Raw genomic sequence first — 16,426 nt, 5'->3', positions numbered from 1 at the left:
CACAAAATGAGACAAGACAATAAGCTAGGAACTCAAAACAACTACAAAGCGATGCAAAACAGCAACAAATAGGCTCAAAATAACCTCAAAAAGACACATAAACATTAACCGAGACTCCAGATTACCACAAAAAACAACAGAAATTTAAAACGACAAAAATAAACAAAAATATACTAAATAGATGTCAAATAACCCGAAAGAGAAGCAAAAGACCTCTAAAGAGACTCATGGTTTAGGTTACGGTTGAAAGAAACAACAAACTGTTCTCCTGTGATTAGACTCAATGTTTTGTTGACCCATCCATCCACCCCAGACTAAGCTATATTGTGTTGGTTCTTTTCTGAAACTACCAAGGATGTCTAGAAGTTGCTTCACAATAAAATGTAGCTGTAATAAACAACTCTTTAAAAAAAAGCCAAAAAAATGTCTGCGACAACATCTGGCAAGTAGAAACTTCGTGTTGCACATTTGTGGTGATAGTTTTGCAATGTTGAGAGGTGAAATGCACAACTTTAGCATTAGCACAGCTGCTAGCATTGCTTTTAAAACAAAATGATATCGTGCCTTTACCTCAAAGACTAAACTGTTGTTATCTGCATGACCACCAGAGGTCCTTGTCGGGTAAATATAAACGTCCGTTCTTCTTCACAATCCTTGTTTTACGTTCATTGTACCGTAGTTTGGTTAGATAGAAATTTCAACCTTTTAGAAGAATAGATGTGTTGTTTTAAGTTCCATTTCTGATCTTTAGTTTTTACTTTTACGATTATTGGGGTGCAGACAATATGAAAAAAAAGAGCGATTTAAAAAGAAAATATGATAAAGTGATGAGAAAGACGAGGAAGAGGAAAGAAGAAATAGAAGAAGAAGAAGAAAGGAAAAAGAAGAAGATGATGGGAGGGGAGGAGGAGGAGGAGAAGAAGTAGAAGAAGAGAAAATGGAGGAAGAGGAGAACAAGAAAGAGAAGAAGAAAAACTGAAGAAGAAAAAGATCATGGAGAAGAAGAGGAGAATGGAGGAGAAAATACAGAAGAAAAACAAAGGAGACAAAGAAGAAAAACAGGAAGAGGAAGAAGAATATGGAGGAGAAGAGGAAGGAGAAGAAGAAGGAGAAAACAAGGAGAAGGAGAAGAAGATGAAAAAGAGAAGGAAGATAAAGAGTATAGAGAAGAAGGAAAACAGAAGAAGAGAAAGAAGATGAGGAGAAGAATGAGAAAGAGAATAAGGATGAAAAGAAGAAAAACAGAAGAAGAAGAAGAGGAAGAAGATGAAGAAGAAGAAGAAAAAGAAGAAGAAGAAGAAGTAGAAGATGTAGAAAAAGGAGAAGAAGAAAAAGTGAAGGACAAAGAGAAAGGTAGAGAGAGATAAAGCAGAGGGGGACAGGATACAGAAGTGAGCTGAGCGACGGACAGGGAGGGTGAGGGCAGTTCCCAGGGAGGAGGGGTAACACTGAGGGTAACTACAAATATCTGGGGGCAGCAGCTTCTTCTTCAGTGCTCGTCTCTGCTGCAGCCCTCACCAGATTCCTCCAACATGGCCTCCTACAGCTCCTCCGCTCAGACCGCCTCCTCCTACCGCCGGACCTTTGGGCACGGCACCTACGCCTCGCCCTCCCTCAACCGCTCCCTGCTGGGCCACGGCGGCGGCAGTGGTGGTCATGTGACCTCCAGGGTCTACGAGGTGACCAGGAGCAGCTCCACGCCGGCCTACAGGGTCTCCTCCAGCTACTACGGCCGGCCCATGGCCACCTCCAGGGCCTCCGTCGGGCGCTCCTACGCCGGCATGGGCGAGACGCTGGACTTCAGCCTGGCAGACGCCCTCAACCAGGAGTTCCTGACCACGAGGACCAACGAGAAGGCCGAGCTGCAGCACCTGAACGACCGCTTCGCCAGCTACATCGAGAAGGTCCGCTTCCTGGAGCAGCAGAACCAGGCGCTGGTGGTGGAGGTGGAGCGTCTGAGGGGCCGCGAGCCGACACGCATCGCCGACCTGTACGAGGAGGAGATGAGCGAGCTGAGGAGGCAGGTGGAGATCCTGACCAATCAGAGGTCGCGGCTAGAGGTGGAGCGAGACAACCTGGTGGACGACCTGGACAAGATCAAACTCAGGTGGGCGGAGCTACGAGGGGGTTAGCGTGTCTTTAAGAGGGCATCAGGAATGCTGTAGGTGTGACGGATTTTTGCTCTAAAATGTTCCAGTTACGTTTCCAGTTGTAGATTTCTTTTAAGTTCACTGAATGCTCTTATGAAAAGGAGGATTAAAATGTTTAGACATTTTAAGAATGTTTTCAAAATGGTTTACTTTATTAAAAAGGATAATGACTAAAAACAGTAAGATTAGATACAAAAACAGAAAAAAATATTCCTATCCAAGCTGATATTTAAGCAACAATATCAGAATTTGGAGCTCCTTAGATCTGATTAAAACTCTAGAATAGCGTGAATCAAAAAGAGGACTGTGGAGAAAAACATCCTCAGAACGCTGCAGATGTTCTACCTTTAACATGTCAAATCACATGAATCACATCCACTTTTTAAAAACATTTTTGAAATGTTGCATTGAGAACATCCCCAAAACATCCCTGAAACCTTCTCAGAACATTCCAGACAAACTGTTCTTCCTTCAATAACGTTTTCTAACAACACATTCTGTTTTCTGATTACAGTTTTTTTTTTAACATTTTCCGAATGTTATGTCGAGAATGCCCCCAAAACCTTCTCAGAACATTCCAGACAAAACGATCTACTTTTGTTTACATTTTCTAAAACTTTCTGTCTTCTGAGGCCTCGATTCCACTTTTTAAAAACATTTTCCTGACATTGTGTTGAGAACGTTCTCAAAACATCCTCAGAACATTCCACACAAAATGTGTTGCTTTTGTTGATGCCTTCTAACAACACTTTCTGTCTTCTGATCCCACTTTTTAAAACACATTTTCCAAACATTTGCATTGAGAACGTTGCCAAAACATCCCTGAAACCTTCTCAGAATATTCCTGACAAAACGTTCTATCTTTGTTTATGTCTTCTAACGACACATTCTGTCTTCTGAGGTGTCGATTCCACTTTTTAAAAAACATTTTCGGAACGTCCCCAACACATCCCTCAAAGCGTTCTCAGAACATTCCAGAAAAACAGTTCAATCTTTGTTTATGTTTTCCAAAACTTTCTGTCTTCTGAGGCCTTGATTCTACTTTTTAAAAAACATTTTCCGAATGCTGCAGCGAGAACATTCCATATAAAACGTTCTCCCTCCGTTAACGTCTTCTAACAACACTTTACGTCTTCTGAAGCATCAATAACACATTTTTTGGATGTTGGTTTGAGATCGTTCTTCATCCTCAGAATGTTACGTTTTGTCTCTGTTAACTTCCAGCAACACCAGTAAACAGGGAATGTTCCCACAACATTTGCTAATATTATCTGTAAGTTCTACTTATATGCTGAAGAAAACATTAAAATTTAAATATTATTTTAATTTCAAATAATGTTCCTGTAATGTAAAATGTGAATTAAGTTCTCACTGGAACATTCAGAGAACATTTGGTGGTGAAATTATGTTTCATGATAACAAAAAAGTTGTAAAACCGAAGTTCAAGAAGTGTTAAAGAGGCCTCAGATTTTTATTTTATTCATAAATGAACATTTTACAGTTAGGAAAAAAGGAAGGACATTTGGCAGATGTTTAAAAAAAAGCATATTTTTGGAATATCTTTGGACTTATTTCCACTTTTAAGCAGAAGTTGCCCTTGGAAATGTTACTGGAACTTCTCAGAACATTTTTTCAGAGCATTTTTATCCACAAACCTGATTTAAAATGATAAATATCCTCAAGAACATGTTTTCTTAGAAACATTATTAGAACCTAATGTTAGCCAACGTTGTGGAAACGTCACCAAAAAATGAATGCAAGACAAAATAATGTACTTTCAGTTAAAGTAAAGGAGGTGTTTGCGTGTATTTATTCATTTCTCAGTTTTTTTAAGAAACAAATGAGTAGGCTGCATATAATTCTATTAGATGGAAAATAGTGATCAAAGGATATAAAATATATGATTTTAAAAAAAAAGACAGGGTTTGTGTTTTGCTAAAAGGGACTCTGCAGTATCTGTATTTGTGATTAAGCCCCAGAAAAAGGAGAATCTGTTTGTGAAAGTTAGTTTAAGAGAAAGTGAAGCATGTTAATATCTCAGCGACCACATGAAGCGGAGGATGAATGAGGCTGATGGATTTAACTGGCCGTGTGGGAGACGAGGGAGTTGTTATCTGGTGTTTGTTGTAGTTACAGGAAGTATTTTTAAACCCTGACAGATAATCTGCTTTTTAGGGGATCAGCCAAATGTTTCTGCATGTGTTTGGCTCCACAGACTGACGGAGTGAGCCTTTCACCATGAAAATTACAATGTTTATCATAATTCTTTATGCAAAAAGACAGAAAATAAGATGACTCAGTGTTGATGCAGTGGGAGGAAGATGTTGTCGAAGCCTACTTAGGACTCTGACTGCTGGTGGGTGAACGCTTCTTATAGAGCGTGTTTTTGGTAGGAGGCAAATAAAACTGTTAAATAAATAATGCCTGGGATCATAGAAAGTATTAGAGGCATGAAACAGAGTTTTAAAATCATGAAAACACAGAATTATTGACAATAATGATATTGATACAGCTAATTATGGTGCAAAAACAAAAAAAACAAGCAATAAAATTAGTATTTCAGTGTGTATGATGGATATTAGTTGCAACATATAAGATCTACATCAGAATATAAACTCTAAGAATTTCCAAAAAGTAAAAACTATACATATAGTAGCATAATATATGCTTCAGAATACATGAAATCATAATGCTACAAAGGTAATAACTAAAAACAATGAAATGAGGAGCAAAAAGAACAAATGATTCTTCGCTAAACTGATATTTAAGTCAGAAAATTATAATTTTATGCTCTTTAAGGTTGATTATTAATTAGTATGACTGACTTAGCACAAAACTTAAATATAATGTAACAGTTTCAGTTTAAAGATTGCGAAGAAAAATGCTCTTAGCAAGCAAAATATGCTCTTATTTTACTTTTGTTTCTGGTTTTAAGTTTATTAAATGCATCTTGTAATTGAATCAATTAAAATTTATGGTCTAAATGTAGTTCAATTCAAATTAATGACATATATTTCACTAGAAGAAATGTCAGCTATTCCTATTCCACTAAGCTAGGCCAGTTAGCTTGAGGCAGCACTTGCTACCTGCGAACTCAATATCTAATGTTTCTTTTTCCAACTCCTGTGGTTAAATTTAGATTAATTATTTTGGTGATTCAACATACTGAGGTATTTATTTTTTTTGAAAATGCAAAAAAATGGGGGGGAAATGGGCACATTTGCTAGCTTTAACTAGCCAGAGTGCAGCTGCTGCTGTTTGGTTTTCACAAGATTTTATTTCCATAAAAATCCCACATTTCGATAGCAGCATACTATTTAGCTGTTATAAGATTAAATAGAATGAAAAAAATAGGTTCAGTTTTGGATTTTAGCTTTGTAAGACAGTGCTGAAAGTGTTTCTGAAGCTAGTTAGCTTGCTATTTAAAGTCAAAGCTCAAAAGGCCAAAGACATTTTTTAGCTTAAAAAACACTCTGAAATGGGCATCTTAACATTATTGTTTACTTTCAATACTGTAAATGTTGCTGATAATTACATTATTTTAATCCTACTTAGGCTAATTAGCTTGTAGCAGCACTTATTAACTGCTAGCTTAATATCTAGTATTACTTTCTTCATTAGATGCAACTGAATTATTTTGGTGATTTAACATACTTAGATATTGTTTTTGTTTAAAATACAAACAAAAAAATAAAAAATAGATTTTTAAAAAAGGGAAAATAGCGCCAGCTAGCACTATCTCACCAGCTACCTCACTAGCTAGACGGCGGCTCTTTGGTTTTTACAAGCTTTTACTTCCATAACAATCCCACATTTCGAAAGCAACATACTGTTTAGCTGATATAAGACTGGATATCCCCAAAAAAATCAGGTTTAGTCTTGCATTTTATCTTTTTAGGACAGTGCTGAAAGTGTTCCAAATCTAGTTAGCCTGCTAAAGTTCTAATCTGGATGTTAGCAGTGCAGTAGGCCTAAAGATATTTCAGCATATCAATATAATACTCTGAAATGGGCCTCTTAACATTAATAATTACTTTTAATACTATAAATACTGATAGTTACATTCTTTTAATTCCATTTAGCTTGTAGCATCATTTGCTAATTGCTAGCTTAATATCTAGTGTAAGATAAGATTACATACGAAAGAAAATCAAGTTTATCTTTGCATTTTAGCTTTGTATGACATTTTCTGAAGCTAGTTAGCCTGATATTTAAAGCTCTAAAGGCCTAAAGATATGTCAGTATTTTAACTCAATATAGCACTCTGAAATTACCCTTGTCACATATTATTTACTTCTAAATCTGCAAGTTTTGCTGATAATTACATTCTTTTAGTTCCACTTGGTGTATAACTGTAAAGATCATCAAATTAATGCAGCATAAAATCAGATTTTCCTGTGTAATTGCTGAGGACAAGGTTGATTTACAACTCTTCCTGTCTATTAAAAGTCAAGATATGAAGGAATAACAGACCCTAATGCAAAGACTTAAAATAGACTGATAATTATTGAGACATTCTGCATCTATAAATACACAAACATATGCTGCAGTTTAAATTTAGAACTGACAGTGATGCTCAGTTTGAAACCGGACACGTGATGAAGCTCTGACTTCTGCATCAGCTGTGTTTTTCTCCAACAGTAATGAGTCCTGAAGTTATTTGCTCTGATCTACGGTAATAAAATGATGACGACTCTGACCAAAGTTAGTCGTCGTCCCACAGCGATGTTGACGCCGCCGTCTTCTATAAAAGGAGAGGAAAGATCTGGAGGATCTGCAGCGATCTGTTCTTCCTCCGTCTGTGGTTTACATCTGAAGCGCCAGTTTTGTTGAAGACGACGCTTCAAATGTAAACATCAAATAATCATCACAGTGAAATAAAAATGCAGCTTTAACTTACTGGCCTTCAGCACATTTTGATTTAGAGATGATTTCTGCCTCAACACAGAAATAAACACGTGTTCGCTGTCAAAGAGGATGAAGAGGTTTATTATTTATCATAAAAGGATTTATTTTCTGAACGAATTCAAAAGAAAATGTGTAAATTACCTGTAAATGGGGATATCTAGGGTTTTGTGTGTGTTGTTTTGTGTGTTGTTGGGTTTTGCTTGTGTGTATTGTTGTTGTGTGTAATGTTGTTGTTGTTGTGTGTTTATGTGCTTGTTGCTATTTTCTGGTTGATATTTCTTGAAAGATCTGGTTGAAGTTCTAGATGAAGTTGAAGTTCAAATTAAAGTTCCAGTTAAAGTTTTAGTTTAATTTAAAGTTAAAGTTCTAGTTAAAGTTTTAGTTCAAGATAAAGTTGCTGCTGAATCAATTGTGTTGTTTTCTCTGTTTCCAGACTGCAGCAGGAGATTCTAGAAAAGGAGGAAGCAGAGAACAACCTGTCTACTTTCAGAGCGGTAAGAGATGAAATCACATTCAAGGAATCCGGTTAACGACAATGAGTTGTTGGGTGTTGTTGTGTGCCGTTGAGTATTGTTGAGTTTCATCTATTTTCAGTCAGCTTTTAAGCATCTTAAAGTTGAATTTTTGACATTTTCTGGCTCCACAGTTTGTTTGGCTCCTTTGTTTGCTTGTTTGAAGGTTGAATAGTTTCTGATCTCAGCTTACTCTCTCAGTGTTTTCAGTTATTTGTCATCAGCTGATGTTTCCAGAACATTTAGCTGTAAATCTGAATCTTCTGCAGGACGTGGACGCTGCCACTTTGGCCCGTCTGGACCTGGAGAGACGCATCGAGACGCTGCAGGAGGAGATCGCCTTCCTGAAGAAGATCCACGAGGAGGTTTGTATTTACGCTGCATCCTTTAAAACTTAAAATCCAGCCGCTGTCATCCACCTCACACAGAAATATCGTCACTTTGGTGCAGAAATTAGAAAACTGTAGCGCTCTGATGGCAAATATTTGTTTTATTTCCTCAACCTCACCATGTTTTTGGCAGTTTTTCTGCATCTTCATTGCCGTATTCCAGTTCCATTCCAGTTTTTAGGCTGATTTTGAGGCTTTTAGTGCAGACAGACACAAAGCTAATCCCTTTAATCTGTCTGTGTTCTACAGACAAATGCACATAAATCCAAGCAGCACTCTGTCATTGCACTGCACCAACCTTCCTCCACCTCTTTTTTTTTGTCCTCCTGTAGGAGATCCGTGAGCTGCAGACCCAGATGCAGGAGACCCAGGTCCAGATCCAGATGGACATGTCCAAGCCGGACCTGACGGCGGCGCTTCGAGACATCCGAGCTCAGTATGAAGGCATCGCCGCCAAGAACATCGCCGAGGCTGAGGAGTGGTACAAGTCCAAGGTCAGAGACATGTTGTCGGTGCTAACTACAGTTTGCTGCAGCTGCTTCACTGGTTGAGGCTGAAGTTTTAACTATTAAACATTTTAAAAGGCCAATGTCATGTAGTTTTCAGACTTAATGTTTCCCATCCAAACATGAAACCACTGGAGAAACAATCAAAGACTGAATAACTGGTTCCCAATCCTAAGTACCTGTGGGCAGGTAAATGAGACTAACAGCAACAGTGGTTTAAATCATCTATTATCATTTCTTCTGCCCATCAAACACAACCACAAAGAGGCAACAAGAAATCAAAAAGAGGCAACTAAAAATCACAAAGAGGAAACCAACAACCTTGAAGAGGCAGAAAAACAACCATGAAGAGGCAAAACCAATGACAACTAGGCAACAAACAACCTCAAAAAGGTAAAAAAAAACAACCTCAAAAAGGTAAACAACAACTGCAAAGTGGCAAAAACAGTCCCAAAGAGGCAATAAACAACCATGAAGAAGCAAAAATAACCACAGAGAAACAAAAAACAACCACAAAAAAGGCAATAAACAACCTCAAAGAGGCAATAAACAACCACAAAACGGTAAATAATGACAAAAAGATGGCATAGAAGATGAAAGGAACAAAACAATCCAAAGGAGATGGAACTGATTAAGAAGACACACAAATCAGTCGTAAAAAGATGGTCTTGTTGGAGGAAGGATCCAGGTTGTGGACCAACACGGTGGGAAGAACAAGGTCTGAAGCTCCAGGTCGATCACTCCTCATGTCTGCCAGGTGGATCTGGATCATGGTCTTCACACAGCTGGAATCAGTCCAGACTGCAGGTTGACAAAAACAACCATGAAGAAGCAAAAAAGTATCTCAACGAGGAAACAAACAACCACAGAGACAAAAACCAACCATAGAGGCAATAAACAACCACAAAGAAGCAAAAACAACTAAGAAAAGGCAAAAAAAAAAACACAAAGTGGCAAAAACACCCACAAAAAGGCAAAAAAACAGCCAAGAAAAGGCAAAAAAAACATTTCACAGAGGCACAAAATAACCACAGAGAGGCAAAAACAACTAAGAAAAGTAAAAAAAAACAACAACACAAAGCTGCATAAACACCCACAAAAAGGCAAAAAACCAAGAAAAGGGAAAAAACACAAAGAGGCAAAAAAAATAACCACAAAAAGGCAAAACAACTAAGAAAAGGCAAAAAAAAAAACCCACAAAGAGGTAATAAACAACCACAGAGGCAATAAACAAACACGGAGAGGTAAAACAAAACAACCACAAAAAGGCAAAAAAAGCATCCTTGAACAGCCTAATATTTCTTTTTCTTCACTTTCTGTAAAGAAACACCAAATCTGAAGCGTTTTTTCTTCTTGTTTTGATTTAATATTAAATGTGCAGCGTTCCCAATGCATTTGCGTGAATGGAAATAAAAACTGATAAAGATTTTGAGCCTTACTTACCTTTTTAAACACACTGCTGTCTGTCCTGCAGGTGTCCGACCTGAACCAGGCGGTCAGTAAGAACAACGAGGCTCTGAAACAGGCCCGGCAGGAGACCATGGAGTTCCGACACCAGATCCAGGCCTACACCTGCGAGATCGACTCGCTCAAAGGCACCGTACGTCTCAACCTCCACTTCCTGTTCAAATGCCACTGAGCTCAGATTAGATCTAAACGCTTCCTCTCCCTGACAAACCCCAGAACGAGTCCCTGATGAGGCAGATGCGGGACATGGAGGACCGCCATGGACGCGAGGCCGGCGGCTTCCAGGACACCATCGCCCGGCTGGAGGCCGAGATCTCCAACATGAAGGACGAGATGGCGCGTCACCTCCGCGAGTACCAGGACCTGCTCAACATCAAGATGGCGCTGGACGTGGAGATCGCCACCTACAGGAAGCTGCTGGAAGGGGAGGAGAGCAGGTGATGCTTCGAATATTCATTTTAAACATCTGTGAGAGTTTAAACATCTGAAAAAAGATGTTCTTTTATTAGCTGCTACATGGCTACTTCCTCTAATCTCAGCTGTTGAACCATGAATGACCCCCATCGTCTGTTAGAATCAATCAGTTATTGGGAAACTCGCCTTAACTGGAGACACTTTCTCAAACCTGAAAATGACGCTGACAGGCTTGAATCCGAGTGAAAACCAGAAGCTTACGAGAAATAATGCGTCAGCAAACAAGTGATAACACATGTCTAACTGACAGAGACTTGAGTCATGTCTTCAGTATTTCTAAATCTGAACCGCAGCCTTTACTTTCTCTAGTTAAATTTGAAACCTTGGCTTTCTGGGCATCTTAACTGGGAAACAACCATGAACATTTGTTTCCTTTATCAAATAGCTGCAAGAGACACAAGATGATGACGCATATTGGCCTAAAACACACAAAAAACCACGAAACAGATGGAAAGAGGCATAAAACAACTATAAAAGATGAAGATTACCCCCAAAGGAGACATAAAACAACCAGAATAGATGAATATGACCACAAAAGAGATGTAAAACAGCCATAAAATACATCAATGAAGAGGTAAAAAGTGACCGGTAGAAGACGAAACAACCCAAAAGATATGCAAAATGACTCGACACACAAAACAATGAGAAAAAGGCAAAAAAAACAACCATAAAGAGGTGAAATATGACCCCAAGACATGAAAAATGACATGAAACAGAAACAAAATGAACACAGATGCAAAAAATCCAAAGTACATGGAACATGACTCACGAGACACAGAAAACAATCAATAAATAGGCTAAAACAACCATAAAGAGGCAAAAAAATCCATAAATAGGCTAAAACAACCATAAAGAGGCTAAAAACAACCATAGAGAGACAAACAACAAGCATTACGAGACAATAAAAGAGCCATAAAGAGGCAAAAAACAAACAAAAAGAGGCTAAAAACAACCATAAATAGGTAAAACACGAACTCAAAACATGACAAACTACAGAAAACAGACAACAAATTGATGCAAAACAACCAAAAATAGATGCAAAACAACCTAAAAGACACACAAAACACAGAAATAATGGAAATAACTGTAAACTGAAACAAGTGGAGGGGGTTTAATGGTGCAAATGTCTGCAAAGATGTTGAAATTATGTAAATAAACCTAAAATATAGAAGAATAAAAAGTAGATGTGGTCTGTTGGTCGCTGATCTCTAATAATTCAATAAAAAACAATAAAAAAGTGAATTATCTTTACATTTTGTGGCTCATTTGCCTCATTTTTGGGTGTAGAAAGTGAATTTTATGTAATGAAATGAAGAAAAAAAAGGAGGATTTTCTCATAAAATGTGAATTAAAATTATCTAAAATAACTGTGGGATTAATTCCATCCAGATTTAAGTAAAATAATTCCAGATTTACATCATGTTTCAACATTTTTCTCATCATTATATATATATTTTTTATTGCAGGATTGCCTTACCTGTGCAGAGCTACTCCACCTTAAGCTTCAGAGGTACGAACTCACCTGCTGTTACCTGAACACACCACTAGAGGACGCACATTCTACAGCCACAGGAGGAGTTTTTCCACCCTTCTATTGTTTAAATAAGTCGTTTCAGATCAGATTAACACGGAAGAAGTGAATTCTTGCACTTTATCAGCACTGAATCTCATTTATTTCAACTCATTCTTATTTTAAAAGTTAATAAAAGTGAATGTTGAGTTTTTTTAATCCAGTTGAAACCTAAAAATCTGTCATTTTATTATAATCTAAGCTCCAAATTTCAATTTTCATCAATTATTCTGTACTTTTAGTGAACATTTTCACACTTTTAGCCATTTTTCAATCATTTTTTCCCTGCATGCATTCACTCCAGCTGTTTATTTCGGGTATTTTTGGCCAGAATATGCTTTTTATTTCCTCGTTACCTTTAAAAATAGCAATGCTGTTGATGATACAAATGTTTTGTTGGATCAGAGACGAGTCCTGAACACCAGCAGCGCTCTTCCGAGATGCATTCCAAGAAAACCGTCCTCATCAAGACCATCGAGACCCGCGACGGAGAGGTAAAAACCACATCTGACGTTGAATATTTGATCCGTTTTCGAACTTTATTGGCTCCTGAACTTGTGCAGCTGCAGAATATAAGAGGAATTACTCACATTTTTAGCGTTTAGGGACTTTCTTTGCGCTCTTATTTAAAGATCTCACAAACTTTGGTGACTTTGAAGACAATTTATCTGGTGTCACGCATCTTTTGACTTGATTTAATTTGATTTCCTCACTGGCAGACTACTTTTGACCTGTTTTCTCAGAGTTAGTTTATATGTAACATTTAAACCACTTTGTTTTTCACGTATCAATCACTAAAATACAACAATAAATAGGTAAAACATGAGCCCAAGACACAAAATACTGCATAAAACAGAAACTAAATGATCACAAAACAAATGAAAAACAATCAAAGGAGATGTAGATTTATGCAAAAGACACACAAAACAATCACAACAAGATGCCAAAAAACCATGAAGTGCAAAAATCATCCATGAAGAGGCAAAAAGTAACCGCTTGAAAACACAAAGGGAACCCCAAGGAGATGCAAAATGATCAAGAGACACATGAAGCAACCTCAACGAGACAAAAACAACCACAATGAGACAAAAAACAAACATAAAGAAACAAACAACAATCAGAAAGACATCAAATATAACCCAAAGAACTACATAAAATAGACACAAAATGACCAGAAATACATGTAAAACAACCCAAAGAAGATGCAAAACGACTCAAAAGACACAGTGACAGAGACAAAAAACCCATAAAGAGGTGAAAAACAACCATAAAGAGTCAAAACAGCAAGCATACACAAGCAAAAAGCAACAAAAAATATGCAAAAACAACCATAAAGAGTCAAAAAACAACCATAAACAAGGAAAAAGCAACAAAAATATACAAAAACAACCATAAAGAGTCAAAAAACAACCATAAACAAGCAAAAAGCAACAAAAAATATACAAAAACAACCATAAACAAGCAAAAAGCAACAAAACAATGCAAAAACAACCATAAAGAGGCAAAAAGACACCAACAATATGAAAAAACAATCAAAAAAGGCCAAAAAAACAGCCATAAAGATTCAAAAAACAACTATCAATATGCAAAAAACAACCATAGAGGCAAAAAGCAACCATATAGATGCAAAAAGCAACAAAAAATATGCAAAAACAACCATAAAGAGACAAAAAGACACCAACAATATGAAAAAACTATCAAAAAAAGGCAAAAAACAGCCATAAAGATTCAAAAAAACAACTATCAATATGCAAAAACAACCAAAATATACAAAAAAACAACCATAGAGGCAAAAAACAACCATATAGATGCAAAAAGCAACCACAAATGCCAAAACAACAATCAGAAAGAGGCAAAAAGCAAACAAATATGCAAAAAAAAATCAAAATGGGCAAAAAGCAATAAAAAATATGTAAAAAAACAATCATAAAGGCGCAAAAAACAACCATAATTAGACAAAAATGACTCCCAAGACACAAAAAACTACACAAAACAGAAACAAAATAATCACAGATAGATGCAAAACAACTCAAAAATTGTGTTTTTATGTACGAGACACACAGTCACAACCAGCATGTTTTAACTTGATTTTCTCCCAGTTTGTGGCTTTATAGGAATAGATTTTGCAGCAGCTGTTGAAGTTTTATTGGTATGCCTGCTGGCAGACTGTTTTCTAAGTGTTGTTTTTTCACGTATCGATGAGTTTAACCTGCGTCATCTCTGAACCCTAATGGTCCACACTGATCAGTAATCAGAGGTCATTCTGCTCCAGATAACCGGGTTCACCTCGTTATCTTCTGTCCTCATTAAAATCACGTTTTTTTTCCTGCAGTCACAGTTTGAGTTTGTGGTGATTTCAGGAGCTGATTAAACTCTGAGCTCAGCCGTCAGGGTTAAACATGATCTCCTGGATGTTTTCCCATCAGAGAACATTCCCGATCATTCCCAGGAAAAGCATGCAGCGACAAGTTGAGCCGAACACACGTCACGGGCGAGTCGCAACAAGTAGACAAAAAATAACAGCTTTATCTTAAATCTCAACGCTCAGTCTGACAGAATCCACCTCTTTCTGCACGTTCTCTCAAAATCTGATTATTCCAGCTGCATACCAAGTCAGGTTTCAAGAATATTTCTGATCGTTTTCTAGCTGAGACGAGAAAGGAAACTGAATTTACTGGCAGATGTTCCTGTTTCTTTAAATTCACAGAGAAATAAAGAGCAAATCCTCAAACATAATGATGACGATAATAGCATAAGCATCTTTTAACTAGATTTTTCACAATTGATCAGTTTATATAATTAGATTTCCCTACTGGCAGATTGTTTTCTAAGTGTTAAACCATTTTGCTGTTCACTCATCGATCAGTTTAATCTGCGTCATTTCTGATCTTAAACTAAAGGTGAAAAATGACACCAAGAGATGAAAAACTACCTGAAACGAGAAGAAAATGACCACAAACAGATGTAAAACAACCCAAAGGAGATGCAAAAAGACTCAAGACACACACAGAAAACAACGAGAAAAAGATGAAAAACAACCTTAAAGAGGCAAAAATAACAATAAAGAACCAAAAACAGCAACAAGGAGGTAGAAAAGTACCATGAAGAGGCAAAAACAATTATAAAGGGGCAAAACACAACCATAAATGGACAAAAAAAACTACCATAAAGAGGCAAAAAACAATCATAGAGGCAAAAATCAACAATAAAGAGGCAAAACTACCATAAAGAGGCACAAACATCCATAAAGAGGCAAAAAACAACCCTAAAGAAGCAAAAAACAATCATAAAGGGGCAAAAACAACCATAAAGAGGCAAAAAACAACCTTAAAGAAGCAAAAAACAATCATAAAGGGGCAAAAACAACCATAAAGAGGCAAAAACATCCATAAAGAGGCAAAAAACAACCTTAAAGAGGCAAAAAGCAACCACAGAGGCAAAAACCAACCATAAAGGGGCAAAAACAACCATAAAGAGGCAAAAAACAACCATAAAGAGGCAAAGAACAACCATAAAGGGGCAAAAAACAACCATAAAGAGGTGAAAAATTTCCCAAAGACATGAAAAACGACATAAAGCAGAAAGAAAATGATCAGAAACTGTCGCAAAACAACCCAAAGAAGGTGGAAAATTATATAAGCCACAAAACTATCACAAGACGTACAAAAATCACAGAGGCAAAAAACAACCATGAAGAGGAAGAAAGTGACCACTAGAAGACACAAAAGACACTCAAAGGACACCAAAATGGCTCCAGACACGTAAAACAATCAAAAAGAAGGAAAAAACAACCATAGAGGCAAAAAGTATCCATAAAGAGATTACATATGGTCCCAAAGACATGAACTGACACAAAATGATCACAAACAGGCACAAAACAACCCAAAGAAGATGTAAAATGATGCAAAAGACACAAAACTATCAAAAAGAGATTAAAAACAACCATAAAGGGGTGAAAAATAGATTTCTATGTGAATTACTACATAAAACGACGCCTTTAACCTCCTTGTTGCATTCAATCAAGACAAGATTTGATGAATTTTCTGTTGGTAAACTGAACAGTTCGATTTTACCTGATCTGAATTTATTAACTTTTAATGAATTCTGCCTGCTTCTTGTCTTCAGGTCGTCAGCGAGTCGACGCAGCATCAGCAGGACATCATGTAGCCGACCAGAAGAAGAACCTCAATAAGAAAAAAAGAGCGCAAATAATAAAACCAAGCAGAAAGACTTTACAAACTTCCTGTTCTTGTTTGAATGTATGTGAACTGACAGCAGGTTGGTGGTGAATTTAACGTCATCTGTTTATTTATCTCAGCTTTACTGCCGTTTTTCAGCTGAATACATGCATGTACCTGCAAAGTATCCTAGTAGTTCTGCAAAGACATCTGAAGAAACGATGAAAATTGTGAATTTAGAGGAAATTGGCTGCAAGAAACACAAATCCATT

At 37.1% G+C, this 16,426-nt stretch overlaps 1 protein-coding gene across 1 annotated transcript; it reads left to right on the top strand.

The window, feature by feature from the left end:
* The first annotated feature begins 1,271 nt into the window (after positions 1-1,271).
* Positions 1,272-16,206, top strand: desmb (desmin b). Its single transcript, XM_022222014.2, has 9 exons — positions 1,272-2,107; positions 7,492-7,552; positions 7,840-7,935; positions 8,292-8,453; positions 9,940-10,065; positions 10,149-10,369; positions 11,873-11,916; positions 12,382-12,470; positions 16,102-16,206. The coding sequence occupies exons 1-9, from the start codon at positions 1,533-1,535 to the stop codon at positions 16,141-16,143; spliced, it is 1,416 nt and encodes a 471-aa protein (XP_022077706.1). The 5' UTR covers positions 1,272-1,532; the 3' UTR covers positions 16,144-16,206.
* Positions 16,207-16,426: the final 220 nt, after the last annotated feature.

The sequence above is a fragment of the Acanthochromis polyacanthus genome, chromosome 22, assembly GCF_021347895.1.
Source record: "Acanthochromis polyacanthus isolate Apoly-LR-REF ecotype Palm Island chromosome 22, KAUST_Apoly_ChrSc, whole genome shotgun sequence".
Taxonomy (NCBI): domain Eukaryota; kingdom Metazoa; phylum Chordata; class Actinopteri; family Pomacentridae; genus Acanthochromis; species Acanthochromis polyacanthus.
Note: the sequence above shows the minus strand (reverse complement) of the source record. Positions and strands in the feature narration are given on the sequence as shown.